The sequence below is a fragment of the Nyctereutes procyonoides genome, unplaced genomic scaffold, assembly GCF_905146905.1.
Source record: "Nyctereutes procyonoides isolate TBG_1078 unplaced genomic scaffold, NYPRO_anot_genome, whole genome shotgun sequence".
In the NCBI taxonomy this organism is placed as follows: domain Eukaryota; kingdom Metazoa; phylum Chordata; class Mammalia; order Carnivora; family Canidae; genus Nyctereutes; species Nyctereutes procyonoides.
The window spans coordinates 13,237,314-13,251,071 of NW_026575044.1; the positions used below are offsets into that span (position 1 = coordinate 13,237,314).

General features: G+C 53.4%; 1 protein-coding gene across 7 annotated transcripts in view; it reads left to right on the forward strand.

Moving 5' to 3' along the window:
* Positions 1 to 5,187: 5,187 nt before the first annotated feature.
* The window catches only part of LOC129509158 (calpain-8-like), a 47,345-nt gene continuing 38,774 nt past the window's right edge, over positions 5,188 to 13,758 (forward strand). Inside the window, exons 1-3 of one of the 7 annotated variants that reach the window (XM_055324612.1) lie at positions 5,188 to 5,644; positions 10,704 to 10,773; positions 11,338 to 11,451. In XM_055324612.1, coding sequence (XP_055180587.1) covers positions 5,408 to 5,644; positions 10,704 to 10,773; positions 11,338 to 11,451 — 421 coding nt within the window. In that variant the 5' untranslated portion in view covers positions 5,188 to 5,407. The remainder of the gene's footprint in view (positions 5,645 to 10,703; positions 10,774 to 11,337; positions 11,452 to 13,758) is intronic. The other 6 variants (XM_055324616.1, XM_055324614.1, XR_008664280.1 and 3 more) reach the window with 6 other exon arrangements.

The window sequence follows — 13,758 nt, forward strand, 5'->3', positions numbered from 1 at the left end:
TTATGTTTTCTATTGAAATAAAATTCACACACTATAAAACTCTCCAACTGGAAGTATTATAATCCTGTGATCCTCAGCACACTTCTTGTGCTGTGCAACCATCCCTGGCATCTACTTCCGGAACATTTCCAGCACCCCAGAAAGAAATCTCATACCTCTTTGTAATCAACCCCAGTTCCCCTGTGTGACTAGTACGTGGCAACAAACACCTGCTCTCCGTTTCCATGGATTTGCCCATTCTGGACGTTTCTCATAACTGGAACCATACACCACGTGGCCTTTGGGAACCAGCTCCTCTCATGTGGCATGATGTTTTCAAGTGTTGCCACTTGGCTTCGTACCTCATTGCTTTCTATGGCTTTTCATCCCTTGCCCGGATAGAGCATGAGTGTCCATCCTTCCATCCCCTGATGGACGCTGGGGTTGTTTCCGCTCTTGGCTGCTATGAATAATGCTGTTAAGGGCATTTAAGTCCAAGTTTTCGTGTGGCCCTGTGTTCACTGCTTCCATTTCCTGGGGTGGAAGGGTACCTGGAGTGACCGTGTAGTGCTAGGTGTGACATTTGAGGATTGTCAGACTGTTTCCAAAGGGCTGCCCCACCTTACATTCCCGCCAGCAACACCTCATGTCAATTCATCCGTTGCTCACCTGGGAAACCCGCAGTGGGGGCGCCCAGGAGAGAGGATGCTGTCAGCTTATCCATCCCTTTCCCGAGTTATAGTTGTGAGCGCCATAAGCTTCATGAACTGCAACTGTCTGAAGAGCACATTCAGGCCCTTGGAAGATTTATGGTCCTTGCCGAGAGGATGATGCAGCCTGGATCCTTCTGTGGCTCAAGCCCAGCGCCCTGGCTCATGGCTGGGCATGCCGAGGGAGCCACGTGACTCAGGTGCTACAGGGGCCAACCTGCCAGCCTCCCACCTCTGCGGGGGACCCTGGGCTTCCTGGACGGCGCCGGCGGTGGCTCCTGTAGGGGTGCGGGGCGTGAGGCTGTGCAGACGTCCGTCCTGGATGACAGAGCTCCCAGCACAGGCTGTTTCCTCCTGGGCACCAGCCGGATCCCGGGGAGGTGGTCGCCATCTGCGCAGGAGGGGCCGGTGAGCGGATCGCTCCTGACTCTGCGCACTTGGCTTTCCTGCCTCGGAACTGAGGGCCCCGGGAGCAGCGGCGCAGATCTACCTGCCCGGACGGCGACTGGGCATCTGGATGTGACGGCAGGTAATTCAGGCGGGTGGGGGAAGGAGCCCCTCGTGGAGCTGGAAGCTGTGCTTCCTCTGCTGTGGGCAGGATGCGGAACTCGCTCTAACGGGAATGTGCCGGGAGGCTCAGGGAGAAGCAGAGCCAGGGAACCCAGCTGTGCCAGGGCCGTGGCGGTTCGCTGACCCCTGCACGAAGATGCCTGTCGGGCCTGCCTGCTGCACCGTGTCCAGCCGTGGGGTGTCTCACACCCCCGTGTGCTCATTTATTCACCAGGTATGTATTTGGTTCTCACTACACTCTGGGAGCTTTCCAGGCGCCAGCGATGTGGCGATGAGCAGGACACACACAGACAGCTGTCCTTGCAGAGGTCAGAGCCTGCTGGGTGCAGGGGCGGCAAGGAAAAGATTGAGGGGCAGGGGTCGAGGTTCGCAGCGAGAGAGGGTAAGAAGGTTTGTTCGGGGGCATCCAGAGCACCTTCCCTGGGTCCCTCGGGGTCTGGAGGAGCCCATGTTGCTGTGCCTGAAGGAAAGTCAGGAGGGGGCAGGGCAGTGAGGAAAGGGCCTGTCCACTTGGGCCCCTCCCATCCTGTTTTCCTCGAACAACAGGCCACCCCTGGGGCTTTCAGCTCTGGAGCAGCAGGGCCAGACTCATGTTTGAAATGACTGCTCATATTCCCCGTATGAGTGAAAGCATATAATGTTTGTCCTTCTCCGACTGACTTACTTCACTCAGCATAATACCCTCCAGTCCCATCCATGTCAAAGCAAATGGTGGGTATTTGTCGTTTCTAATGGCTGAGTAATATTCCAGTGTATACATAAACCACATCTTCTTTATCCATTCATCTTTCGATGGACACCGAGGCTCCTTCCACAGTTTGGCTATTGTGGACATTGCTGCTAGAAACATCGGGGTGCAGGTGTCCTGGTGTTTCACTGCATCTGTATCTTTGGGGTAAATCCCCAGCAGTGCAATAGCTGTGTCATAGGGCAGATCTATTTTTAACTCTTTGAGGAACCTCCACACAGTTTTCCAGAGTGGCTGCACCAGTTCACATTCCCACCAACAGTGCAAGAGGGCTCCCCTTTCTCCGCATCCTCTCCAACATTTGTGGTTTCCTGTCTTGTTAATTTTCCCCATTCTCACTGGTGTGAGGTGGTATCTTGTGGTTTTGATTTGTATTTCCCTGATGCAAGTGATGTGGAGCATTTTCTCATGTGCTTGTTGAGCATGTCTATGTCTTCTTTGGTGAAATTTCTGTTCACGTCTTTTGCCCATTTCATGATTGGATTGTTTGTTTCTTTGCTGTTGAGTTGAATAAGTTCTTTATAGATCTTGGAAACTAGCCCTTTATCTGATACATCATTTGCAAACATCTTCTCCCATTCTGTAGGTTGTCGTTTAGTTTTGTTGACTGTATCAAAGCTGTGCAAAAGCTTCTTATCTTGATGAAGTCCCAATAGTTCATTTTTGCTTTTGTTTCTTTTGCCTTCGTGGATGGATCTTGCAAGAAGTTACTGTGGCCGAGTTCAAAAAGGGTGTTGCCTGTGTTCTCCTCTAGGATTTTGATGGAATCTTGTCTCACATTTAGATCTTTCATCCATTTCGAGTTTATCTTTGTGTATGGTGTAAGAAAGGAAGGAAAATGAGTGGGGAAAATTAGAGAGGGAGACAAACCATGAGAGACTCCTAACTCTGGGAAACAAAGTGCTGTGGAAGGGGAGGTGGGCGGGAGGATGGGGTGACTGGGTAATGGGCACTGAGGAGGGCACTTGATGGGATGAGCACTGGGTCTTATACTATATGTTAACAAATCAAACTTCAGTAAAAACAAAAAACAAAAAATGAAATGACTTCTCAGGGGACCCCTGGGTAGTGTAGCGGTTGAGCATCTGCCTTCAGCTCAGGACATGATCCTGGGGTCCTGGGATCGAGTCCCACAACAGGTTCCCCTCAGGGAGCCTGCTTCTTCCTCTGCCTGTATCTCTGCCTCTCTCTGTGTCTCTCATGAATAAATAAATAAAATCTTAAAAAAAAAAAAAGAAATGACTGCTCAGGGTGGAGTCAGATGGCTCGAGTGGGTGACAACTTCAGATCCCAGGCAGTGGATTCAAAGCTGAAAATAAGTATTTCTTTCCCTTTCCCACATGGAGTGGCTGGATTTCTCGTGGAGACCGATGTGTCCATGAGGATTGCAATGATGGATACTGGGCCAAGGTTAAATCCAGGGAAAGTGGATAAACATGAGAAGGTGGGGCCCCCAAGGCCCAGGCCCCCCTGCAAGTGTTTCTGATGCCGGCTTGGGCCTGGAGTTTCTGTGGAAACTGAGGAACTGTGTTGTACTGTGGACGCCTGCCAGCTTGCCCAGACCTGTCCCCTTGCTCAGGGCTTTGTGCAAAGACTGTCCCTGCTTAGAAGGTGGAGCGGGTGCCACAGCCGTCAGCTGCCCAGAGCCTCCCCGGGTGTGGTCCCCGGCCCCTGCGTGGCATCATCTCTGCAGACTCCACAGCCCACCTCCGGCCCACTGACTCAGAGCTTTCTTTGTAGGGGGTGGTGGGAGGGTCTCGGGGAATCAGAAGTTTAACCAAGTGCCCCGAGGGATTCTTATACACACTGTATGGGTTTCTGGGGGCTGCTATAACGGATGATCATGAACATGGTGGTGTAAAACAACAGGAGGAAGTTCTGTCACAGTTTTGGAGACCAGAAGTCTGAAATCTGTTTCAGTAGGTGGAAACCCAGGCACCCGCAAGGCCACGCTCCCTGCAGAGGCTCCAGGGGAGCTTGTCTGTGGCTTCCCGCAGGTTCCTGTGGTTGCTGGCATCCATGGCCCATGGCTGTGTTACTCCAGCCTCTGTCCACATGGACGCATCAGCATCTCCTTGTTCTTGTCACATCCTCCTCGACCTGCGTCTCAGGAGGACACTCATGATTGCATTTAGGGTCACGATAACCTCCGTATTTCAGGAGCCTTAATGTAATCTTTTCCGTAAAGATCCTTTTCAACCTTCTCTTTACAGGTTCCAGAGATCAGGTCCCACATTTTTAGGGACGAATTTCCCAGGCTGTCATGTGCACTAAAGTTCAAAAGTCCCCAATATGCTTGCTGATGGCCGCTGCGGGCACAGTGGGAGATGGGTGGAACAGGAGCAGCGACTGGGAGGCATAGACTTCCAGGTATGATGAGTGAGTCTGGGACAGAGGTGCAGCATGAGGACCACAGGCGACAGACTTGTAATAATCATATGTGGCGGCACAGGGTGACCACGTGTGGGAACATGTGTGATGTGCACCCTGGTGGAGTCCGTCCATCAGACCCCTGAAACCCATGTAACATTGTGTGTCAACTATACTTAAACAGTAAAAGTTGAAGGAAAGATCACTGATGGGATCCATGTATTTAGAGAGGACCAGCCTGGGAAATTGGAGCCATGAGAGAAGTGACTAATCCTGGGCCACCTGTCCCTTCTGAGAGCAGAGCCCGTGACCACTGAGCCCCGGGCCTTCCCTCCTGGCCTGTTCCCAGGAGCAGCAGCTGATGCATCACTGCCCAGCCCTGTGAGGTGGGTCCTACTATTATCTTTCATTTTACAGATGAGAAAATTAAGGGGAAGTGAGGTTGAATCACCTGCTCAAAGCAACAGAGCTCATTAGGATGGAGCTGGCCCAGAGACCCAGGCAAGGCCCTTGCTGGGCTCACTTTGGTTTGCTGGGTGATCTCTGGTGTTTCTGACTCCCTAGCACATTTGGAAGTGAACTCGCCTGGAAGGAAAGCAGACCCCCTGCCCGCCGCCAGCCCCTGGCCCTCATCCCACTCAGAGCCACCGCCCCCGTGCTCGTGCCAATCCCTGTCTCAGCTGCAGGCCCTGTCTTCCCATCTCTTCCATCCTGGCGGCTGGGGCCAGGGGCAGGGGAGCAGGCCCAGGGTGGGGATGGCTGTGAGCCCAGCAGGCTTCCACAGGCTGGGCCCTGCGAGGTCCCCAGCCTCCTCATTGTTTGCTGAAGTGCTGAAGGGGAAGGCGGATGAGATTCCTTAGCACCTGGGTACTATTTGCTCCTCCCGTGACTCACTGCCCAGTGGATTAGGCTCCCGGATAAAGGTTTGCCAGTGCTTTCCAGCCCAGTGGCAGGTGTCAGGTGTCAGGTGTCCAAGGGCTCCTCACGCTCTGCCTGCCTGTCTCCTGTCTCCCCTGCGGAGCCCACAGATATGTCAGCCCTGGCGGCCAGAATAGCCAAGCAGCGGGCAGCCGCTGGGGGTCTTGGCTCCCACCAGAAAGCCGTGAAATACCTGGGCCAGGACTTCGAGACACTGAGGCAGCAATGCTTGGATGCGGGGGTCCTATTTAAAGACCCAGAGTTCCCGGCATGCCCGTCAGCCTTGGGCCACAAGGACCTTGGACCACAGTCCCCGCAGACTCAAGGCATCGTCTGGAAGCGGCCCCCGGTAAGCAGACTGGCTGCTGAGTGTCATGCACGATGGGAGTCTTCGATTCTGGTGGCAAATGGTTGAGGGAGAACTCGTGCCTCCAGATCGGAGTTCCTGGGTCCCCCCTTGAAGCTTTTTGAGAGGTGGTGAGAATGGAGGGAAAAGCACCCTGGGCTCTGGAAGGAGGCTAGCAAGGTCTGAGCCGGCTGTGCCTGTGGGGCCATCCTTGCTCAGGTGACCCCTGTGAGCCTCCATTTTCTCATCTGTGAAGGGGTGCTCCAGGCAGGGGTGGAGAACTGTCCTCCCCACACCTCGGCCCATGACCTCCTGCTCCGGGACCCTCGTCACCTGACTTGACCCATGGGATTGGAGCCCCTCTGTGGGGTGGGTATGAGACCAAGAGGATCAGAGGCTCCGCCTGGTGTCCAGCACCACAAAATGAGTCACAAGGGCCCATACTCAGTGGTCTTCTTGACCACGATGGGAAAACCAAGCCCTGGGACCTGTGCCCTCGGTGACTGTGGAAGAGGGAACATTAGGAAATGGGCTCTTTGGATGTGGTCAAAACCACCGGCCAGCTCCAGCTACCTCTGCCCCTTCAGTGTTACACCACTGGAGTGACCCCTATCCCCTGATCCCTGCCCCACCACGGCCTATACTCCTGTCCCCTGAAACCCGTGGTGTGGGCACAATCAAGGCTGGGAATCAGTTTTATATTCTACAAGAATTGGTAGCCACATTTGGTTTGAGTGGATGGGTTTTCAGGCCTGCGTTTTGTGTGGGGTATTGGTTGCACCCTGTTGGGGAGGATGGTTGGGGGACATGGGGAGTGGGTTGTGGTCTCAGCTCTGATGGACACAGAGAGGGGGCAGGCATGTGAATCAAGCAATGACACCCTGGGAAGAAAGGTGGGAGTATTCCACAGGGCCAACCTCAAGCCGTGGCCCTGGGGTGTGGGGAGGATGCACTTTTGAGGAATTGGGGGGCCCCGCGGGGCCTGAGTGGGGGAGACAGGGCTGGGGGCTTCCACCTGGCCCCACTGAGCCCTTGCTCCCTTGTCCCCTTCCTCCCCAGTCTGTCTCTCCTGCTCTTCTTCCTTCCTTTTCTTTCTTCTAATTGTGATAAAATACACATCTTGGGACACTTACCACTTGAACTGGTTGTAAGTGTGCATCGAGAACAGCTACACAGCTGTGTGGCCATCATACCACTACCTCCAGAACATTTTCCATCTTGCAAAACGGAGCCTCTGTTGTCACTAACCACAAGCCCCTGCAGCCCCATCCCCAGCCCTGGTGACCACTGCCCAGCTTCCCGTGCCCAAGAGCGTGGCCACTCCAGGGACCTCATGTGAGTCTCACAGCGTCTTTCTTTTGGTGACTGGTTTGTCTCATTCAGCAGGATGTCCCTGAGCTTCATCCGTGTGGTGGCAGGTGTCATTCCTTTTTAGGGCCAAATACTATTCCTTTGTATGCATACAGCATATTTTAAAAAAATCCATTCGTTAACCGAGGGGTGTTTGGGTTGCTTCCACCATTTGGCTATTGTGGATCACACTTTTATGAATATGGTGCTCAAATATCTCTTTGAGACTATGCTTCCAATTCTTTTGGGTGTATATTTAGGAGTGGAATCGCTGGATCATTTGGTGACTCTGTTTTTGATTTTTTTTTTAAAGAAACAAAATGTCTCTTTTAGTTTCCTTTTATAAAAGTTTTAATTTCCAGGGATCCCTGGGTGGCTCGGCAGTTTAGTGCCTGCCTTCGGCCCAGGGCACGATCCTGGAGTCCTGGGATCGAGTCCCGCGTCGAGCTCCCGGCATGGAGCCTGCTTCTCCCTTCTGTGTCTCTGCCTCTCTCTCTCTCTCTATGTCTATCATAAATAAATAAATAAATCTTTAAAAAAAACTTTTAATTTCCAGTTAACATATCATGTTATACTAATTTCATTAGTTTCACGTGTACAATGTAATCATTCAGCAATGAGCCGGTGCTTGTCACAACAGGTGCACTCCTTCATCCCTGTCACCTGTTTCCCCGTCCCCCCACCCCTCTGGTGACCGGCAGTGTATTCTCTAGAGTTCAGAGTCTGTTCCTTGGTTCCTCTCTCTCTCTCCTACCCCCTTAGTGTGTCTGTTTTGTTTCTTAAATTCCATATGAGTGAGATCATGTGGTATTTGTTCTTCTCTGATTAACTTGTTTCACTTAGCATTATATACTGTAGCTCCATCCAGGTTGTTGCAAATGGCAAGGTTTCATTCTTCCTTATGGTTGAGTAACATTCCACTGAGTATTTATACCACATCTTCTTTATCCATTCATCTATGGATGGACCTTTGGGCGGCTGTAGATAATGCTGCTCTAAACATTGGGATGCATATAACCCTTCGAATCAGTATTTTTGTATCCTTTAGGTAAATTCCCAGCAGTGCAATAGCTGCGTCATAGGGCAGATCTATTTTTAACTTCTTGAGGAAACTCCACACAGTTTTCCAGAGTGCACCAGTTCACATTCCCACCAACAGTGCAAGAGGGCTCCCCTTTCTCCATGTCCTTGCCAACATCTGTTTTTTACTGTGTTGTTGATTTTAGCCATTCTGACAGGTGTGAGGTGGTATCTCATTGTGGTTTTGATTAGTATTTCCCTGGTGATGAGTGATGTTGAGCATTTTTTCATAATCCATTGGCCATCTGCATGTCTTTTTTTTGGAGAATTGTCGTTCGAGCCATGTGCTCTTGTTTAAGTTTGTGTTATTGGCTTTTTTAAATTTCACTTGCTGCATTTGAGGGTGATACCTGACCTGGCTGGACTCCAGGGCTTCACACCAGCTGCTCAGATGTGGTGCTCATGACTCTGCTTCCCCCAAAGGCGTGAACTTTGACCTGTCCTTAGGGGAAGGCATATGGGATTGGCTAAAGTGTGCTCATATATTTTCTGAAATCATAAAATTGCACATCCTGCCCCTTCCAGGTGTTTTTTTTTTTTTTTTTTTTTTTTGCCTGTTTTTAAGCTGCTGAATGGAAGGTGTGCTTGGGCTCTTGTTACGGTTGAAGGCAGGCTTGGCCAGATTGAAGATCTCAGGGTCAAGCTTGGGGTCTCAGGACAAGCTGTTGGCTATTCGTGATTCTAAGGTGATCTTCTCCTAGTGTTGGGCAAGAGCAGCAGCTCTCTGACAGACACCATGTGGCCGGTGAGACTAGGGGAGCTCTCCTCAGAGCTTCCACTCTCCATCCTCGGCTTCCTCCTGGTGCTGGGTCCATGCCCAGCTGGGCCTGGGGTGTGAGGGATGCCCAGCGTGTGTGATGTAGCCCTCAACGATACTCTTGTCTGCCCAGCATCTGGCAGTTGAGCAGTTTACTAATCTCAAGGAGAAATGCAGAGAGGTGAGTGAGGTGATGCCAGCTGCAGAGTAAGAACCCAGGAATTGGCCAGTTTAGGTTAGGGGAGATGTGGAGGGTGTAGCATGGCAAGTTAAGGGACCGGCCTCCTTTTGGGACTGCAGTCCTTCCTCCAGCCGCTGCCTCTGGACTGAGTTTGGGATTCTCAGTTCAGCTGTACTTGTCAGGGCAGTGCGTGTGCAGATGTGGGTGCAGGGGCCCCAGGAGCTCTCTGGCTGGGGGGACACAGCAGGACAGTGGGCAGGCAGCATGTGGTTAAATTGCTGCAAGAGCCAGAAACTAACAAACAGAGCTGAAGGTCACCACCAGATGGCTGGTGAAGTAGCTGGTGGGACATAGAGTGAAATCATGATGCTTGCTCTGTGCTGGGAATGGACGTACTAGACACTCGTGATAAAAATGGATGCACATGTCAATGTGCTTTTACATGAACAATTTCTGGAAGAATATATAGGAAATGTGAACAGTAAGGAATCTGAACACAAGGGATTTCCATGTTACCACATCATTTACTTAAACATTTTTTAAAAACTTACGTGCATATGTGACTTTTTCAACAAAACACAAGTGAATGAGTTTTTCTAATACTTGGAAGAAAAGAAAGGCAGCCCAAAGGAACTGTTCCCGTCCATTTAGGCAGGAGCTAGCAGGTTTGTGCCACTATGGGGTCCACCACTCAGGCACAGCCCAGGGTCCTGGTGCCAGGCACCTCCCTGTGCCCTCTGGTGCACGTGGTCAGCCACACCCAGGGGCCTCTTTGCCCCTCAAGGGCCCATGCTTGGCCCGACAGGCTGCCTGGGTGCTGGGCAGTTGCCCCTGTCCTTTGGGAGCTAAGCTGGAGTCCTCTCTCCTCCAGGGAGCCTCCCAGACATGCCCCCTCTTGGGCATTTCTCATGTTCCCCCTTTGCACTCGTTGCTATGACACCCTGTGAAGGTCAGTCCTGGTTTCCCACGTAGCTGGACGTGCCCGGAGTCTAAGGACTATTCCTTCCTTCCCTTCCCCACCTTGCCCTCCTGCCTGGCTGCCATGTGCAGTGGTGCCGTGTGCGGAGCCGATGCCTGACAAGTCCTGCTGGGGGAATGGGAAAGGAAGTGCCTCACAGGGCCCAGTGGTGCTCTGGGGTGATGCCACCTTGCCAGGCGTGGGTGGAGGAAGTGCAGGTCAGGTGTATGAAAGCACCAACTTGGAGCTCTCCCCCTGGGGGCATCGGCACTGGGGACACCTCAGCGTCTAGGGTCATCTTCATGTTGTTAATGAGGCAGTTAATGAGTGTGCACAGCATTTAAAGTGTGAAACATTGATCAAATCTCTGTGTAAATAGGGGTGTGGGCCTCTGCCTCTACCCTTCTCTCACCACTGTCCACACCCACGCTCCAGGCAGCGTGCACAGTAACAGATGCTAGTGGGCAATGAGGTGGTGGGCTGCGGCCGCTCCTCTGCACCTCTGGACTGCTCCCTTGCCCTGCACCCCTGCCCTGCACCACTGCCCTGCACCCGTGCTCTGCACCCTGGCTGCCCTCCCTTCACTGGGCTGTGGAGTCCTCAGCAGCAGTGTGAGGGGTGCGCAGTAAGAGGCCTGGCCCCACCACAGGCTCAGTTCTGACCGGGAAGTTCCCTGACCCCTGTTACCACCAGTGCTGGGCGTCTTGTGACCTGTGTTTGTCCCACTTGCTTTCAGGAATTGTGTGCCAATCCCCAGTTTATCATTGGTGGAGCCACGCGCACGGACATCTGCCAGGGTAGTCTAGGTGAGTGACCGGGGACGGCCCTATTTGTTGTGGGAGGGGGCAGGAGTGTGTGTGATGAGTAATGTGAGATTAAGCCGTGAGACTTGATGTCACATCTGTGATGTTCCGTGTGGGTCTGTGTTTCTGAGATGGTGCTCCTGGCCTGGGTCTGCGACCCTGGGACTATTACTTCCCTGGGAAGATCTCTGCAGGCCTGCACGAGAGGAAGGGATCAGGGCTGTAGGCTTGCTGTGGACAGCGTGCTGCACTGTGCTCTGATGGTAGTTGTCTGTAGGCGGGCATAATTTGCCCGATGGAGTGGCCACATCTACGTAATTGTGGGCTGTCACCAGAGGTGCTTTTAAATATTTTATTTATTTATTCACGAGAGACAGAGAGAGAGAGAGGCAGAGACACAGGCAGAGGGAGAAGCAGGCTCCATGCAGGGAACCTGATGTGGGACTCGATCCCGGGTCTCTAGGATCAGACCTGAGCCAAAGGCAGACGACGCTCAACCACTGAGCCACCCAGGTGCCCCAAAGATGCTTTTAAAATGGGTAAGAAAACAAGGATCCCATTTTCCAGCTGAGCTCTCCCACAGCGGAGCATCCCTGGAGAAGAGCGACCCCCTGCCAGCCTCCTGCATTCCCTCGCATCAGATGCACCCACACTTAGGGAACCATTTATTCCGCCCTTTTGGTAAGTTCTGATCTCAAGCAGGAGAAGCCGATATTCCGTGAGAGCAGTCAGCACCTGCTCCGACAGGCCTCCTGCCCCCAGGGCTGCTCGGTTTGGGGTCCAGTCCGTGCCAGTCACACGACGCTGACGATGCTGACGCCTTGGAGGTCAGTGTGGCCCCAGTGGAGTTTGCCGGGCTCCCGACCACCATCCAGTGGTGGCGGCAGGGCCGGACCTGCAGACGCAGGCAACTGGGAGCCCATCCTACCTGGTGCAAATCAGCAAAGCACACAAACGCTCAGTATCTACCCAAGCCCGAAAACCCTTTCCTTTCAGGAGGGTCCCCGCCTTTCATTCCTCCTTGTTCCAGCCTAGAAAACCTGTTCTCTTCAGCCTGCTGGAAGCCTTTGTGAAGTCGAAATCCTTGGGCATTTCATTTCAAATGCTTCCCATGTTCTGGCCTGACCGAGTGAGGTGGACGCCCCCTCCCCCGGAGCTTGCCCAGCCTCGGGAGAGTTCGGGGCACCCTCCGTGGGTGTGGGTCCTGGATCCCAAGCCCTTGTGCCATTCAGGCCATTGGGGGCTCACGGGGCACGGGGGCGGCGTCCTGCTCCTTTTCCTTCTGACTTTTAGAGCTAATGCTCAACTCAATTAGCATGTGTCTCGGGGAAACACAGCGTTGAATATACACTTTTCACAGCTTCTTGTTACAGATGTTTTAACTTTGGAAAAGCTGTTTAATAAATGCTTTTTAATTGTTGGCTTGAGTAGAGTTCCCTTGAACAGTTTTAAGCAGGGAGAGAAGAGAGTTTGCAGAGAGGCCGGGGTGTTGCCATGGTGAGTGTGGGCACCCAGGGGCCAGGAAGGGGCCTCCAACTGGCTGGAGGGGAGCAGGGCCGCCAGCAGGTGCCCCGGGCTGAGGGCTCAGCGGGTAGAATGGCGGCTGCCTCTGGGTGTGGGGGGCGGGGGGCAGAGCCACAGCACCTGTGAGTCATCCTGCGGTGGGTGGAGGCCCCAGGGGAGGCTCCCCATCAGACCTGCGGTGCTTGGCACCGCGCGGGAGTCAGGGAGCGCCGCCACCAACAGTGTTCAGTGCTTTAGAATCTGACACCACACAGTGGGGGCCACCGGCTCTAAAACACTTTTCTCCTCCTGCTTACAGTTGGTCTACCATTTTATGACTGTTTTGAAAACACGCTCTTCATGCATTAAAACACCCACAAGGTGTGTTGTGAACAGTCAGCTTCCTACCGGCCTCCCTCTTCTGACTCTCACTACCCCTGACCAGTCTTTTGTCCTTTCAGGAAAATCAAGCAAATCCAAATTCTCATTTTTCCTTTCAGTGCTTCCTTGCATCAGAGGCAGAAAACTGTGGACGCTGCCGGGCACCTCAGTATTGTTTGCTCTTGTTCCTCTTAGCAAGGTACCGTGTGGCTCTTTCTGCAGAGCGCCTGAACTGCTCAGCCCTGCGCTCTGGCCCTCTCCCCTCTGCTAAGGGGCCACTGAGTTAGTTTTCTCTTTGGCTGTTACAGCCCACGTTGCAGGGAGTGCGGTCCTGTGGTTGGGGTGCTGGTCCTCGCTCCTGAGCAACCGCTGCTGCAGTCCTGGCGGCGTCTTCTCCCTCCAGCTCAGCCAGGCCCTTGTCCTGGAGGTGGGAGCCTGCGGCACCCATCAGAGGTCCTGCTCACCTAGAGTCCAGGTGCTGCCTTCCCTGGGAGCCTGAATTCTAGGGAAATCAAGCCTGGGAAGTCTGTAATGCTAAAGATTTGGCTGCTCCAGATAGTCGTGTGGAAATTGTGGATGATGAGTCCCTGTCAGGCTGCTCGGTGTCTATGGGAGGGCGGTGTGATTTTGGCTTCACGCTGGTCACCAAGTGGGCGTATTTTGGCAACCCGCCGCCAAACCCAAGGCGCCTGGGTCGGCAGGGTGGGCATTCGGGAGGGGCACCCCACGGTCCCAGCCTCTCCGAGCTTCGTCTCCCTGGGGGACCCCCAGCGCACCCCACCAGCACGGCTTCCTAGTTGTGAGGACTGTTCAGGGCTCCGTGACAGGGTAACCCGGGTGCCTAATTCCTTCGGGACGTGTCCACAGGTGCCCGTTCCCCACGCATGTTCTTGCCCAGCAGGGCTCTCAGCAGTTCCCTGCTGCTCAGGACCCCACATTCTGTCTCCACCCCGCACACTGGCCATGTGTCCGTCCCCCCATCTCGAGGACTCTGTCCTATGTATGAAGCCCGCGCGTCTAGCTTTGTGGCCCTCATACAGGAAGTCACACCTGCACCTTGGCCAGGACTCCTCTGGTCACTGGAGGTTGAAGTCCAGCCCTGTA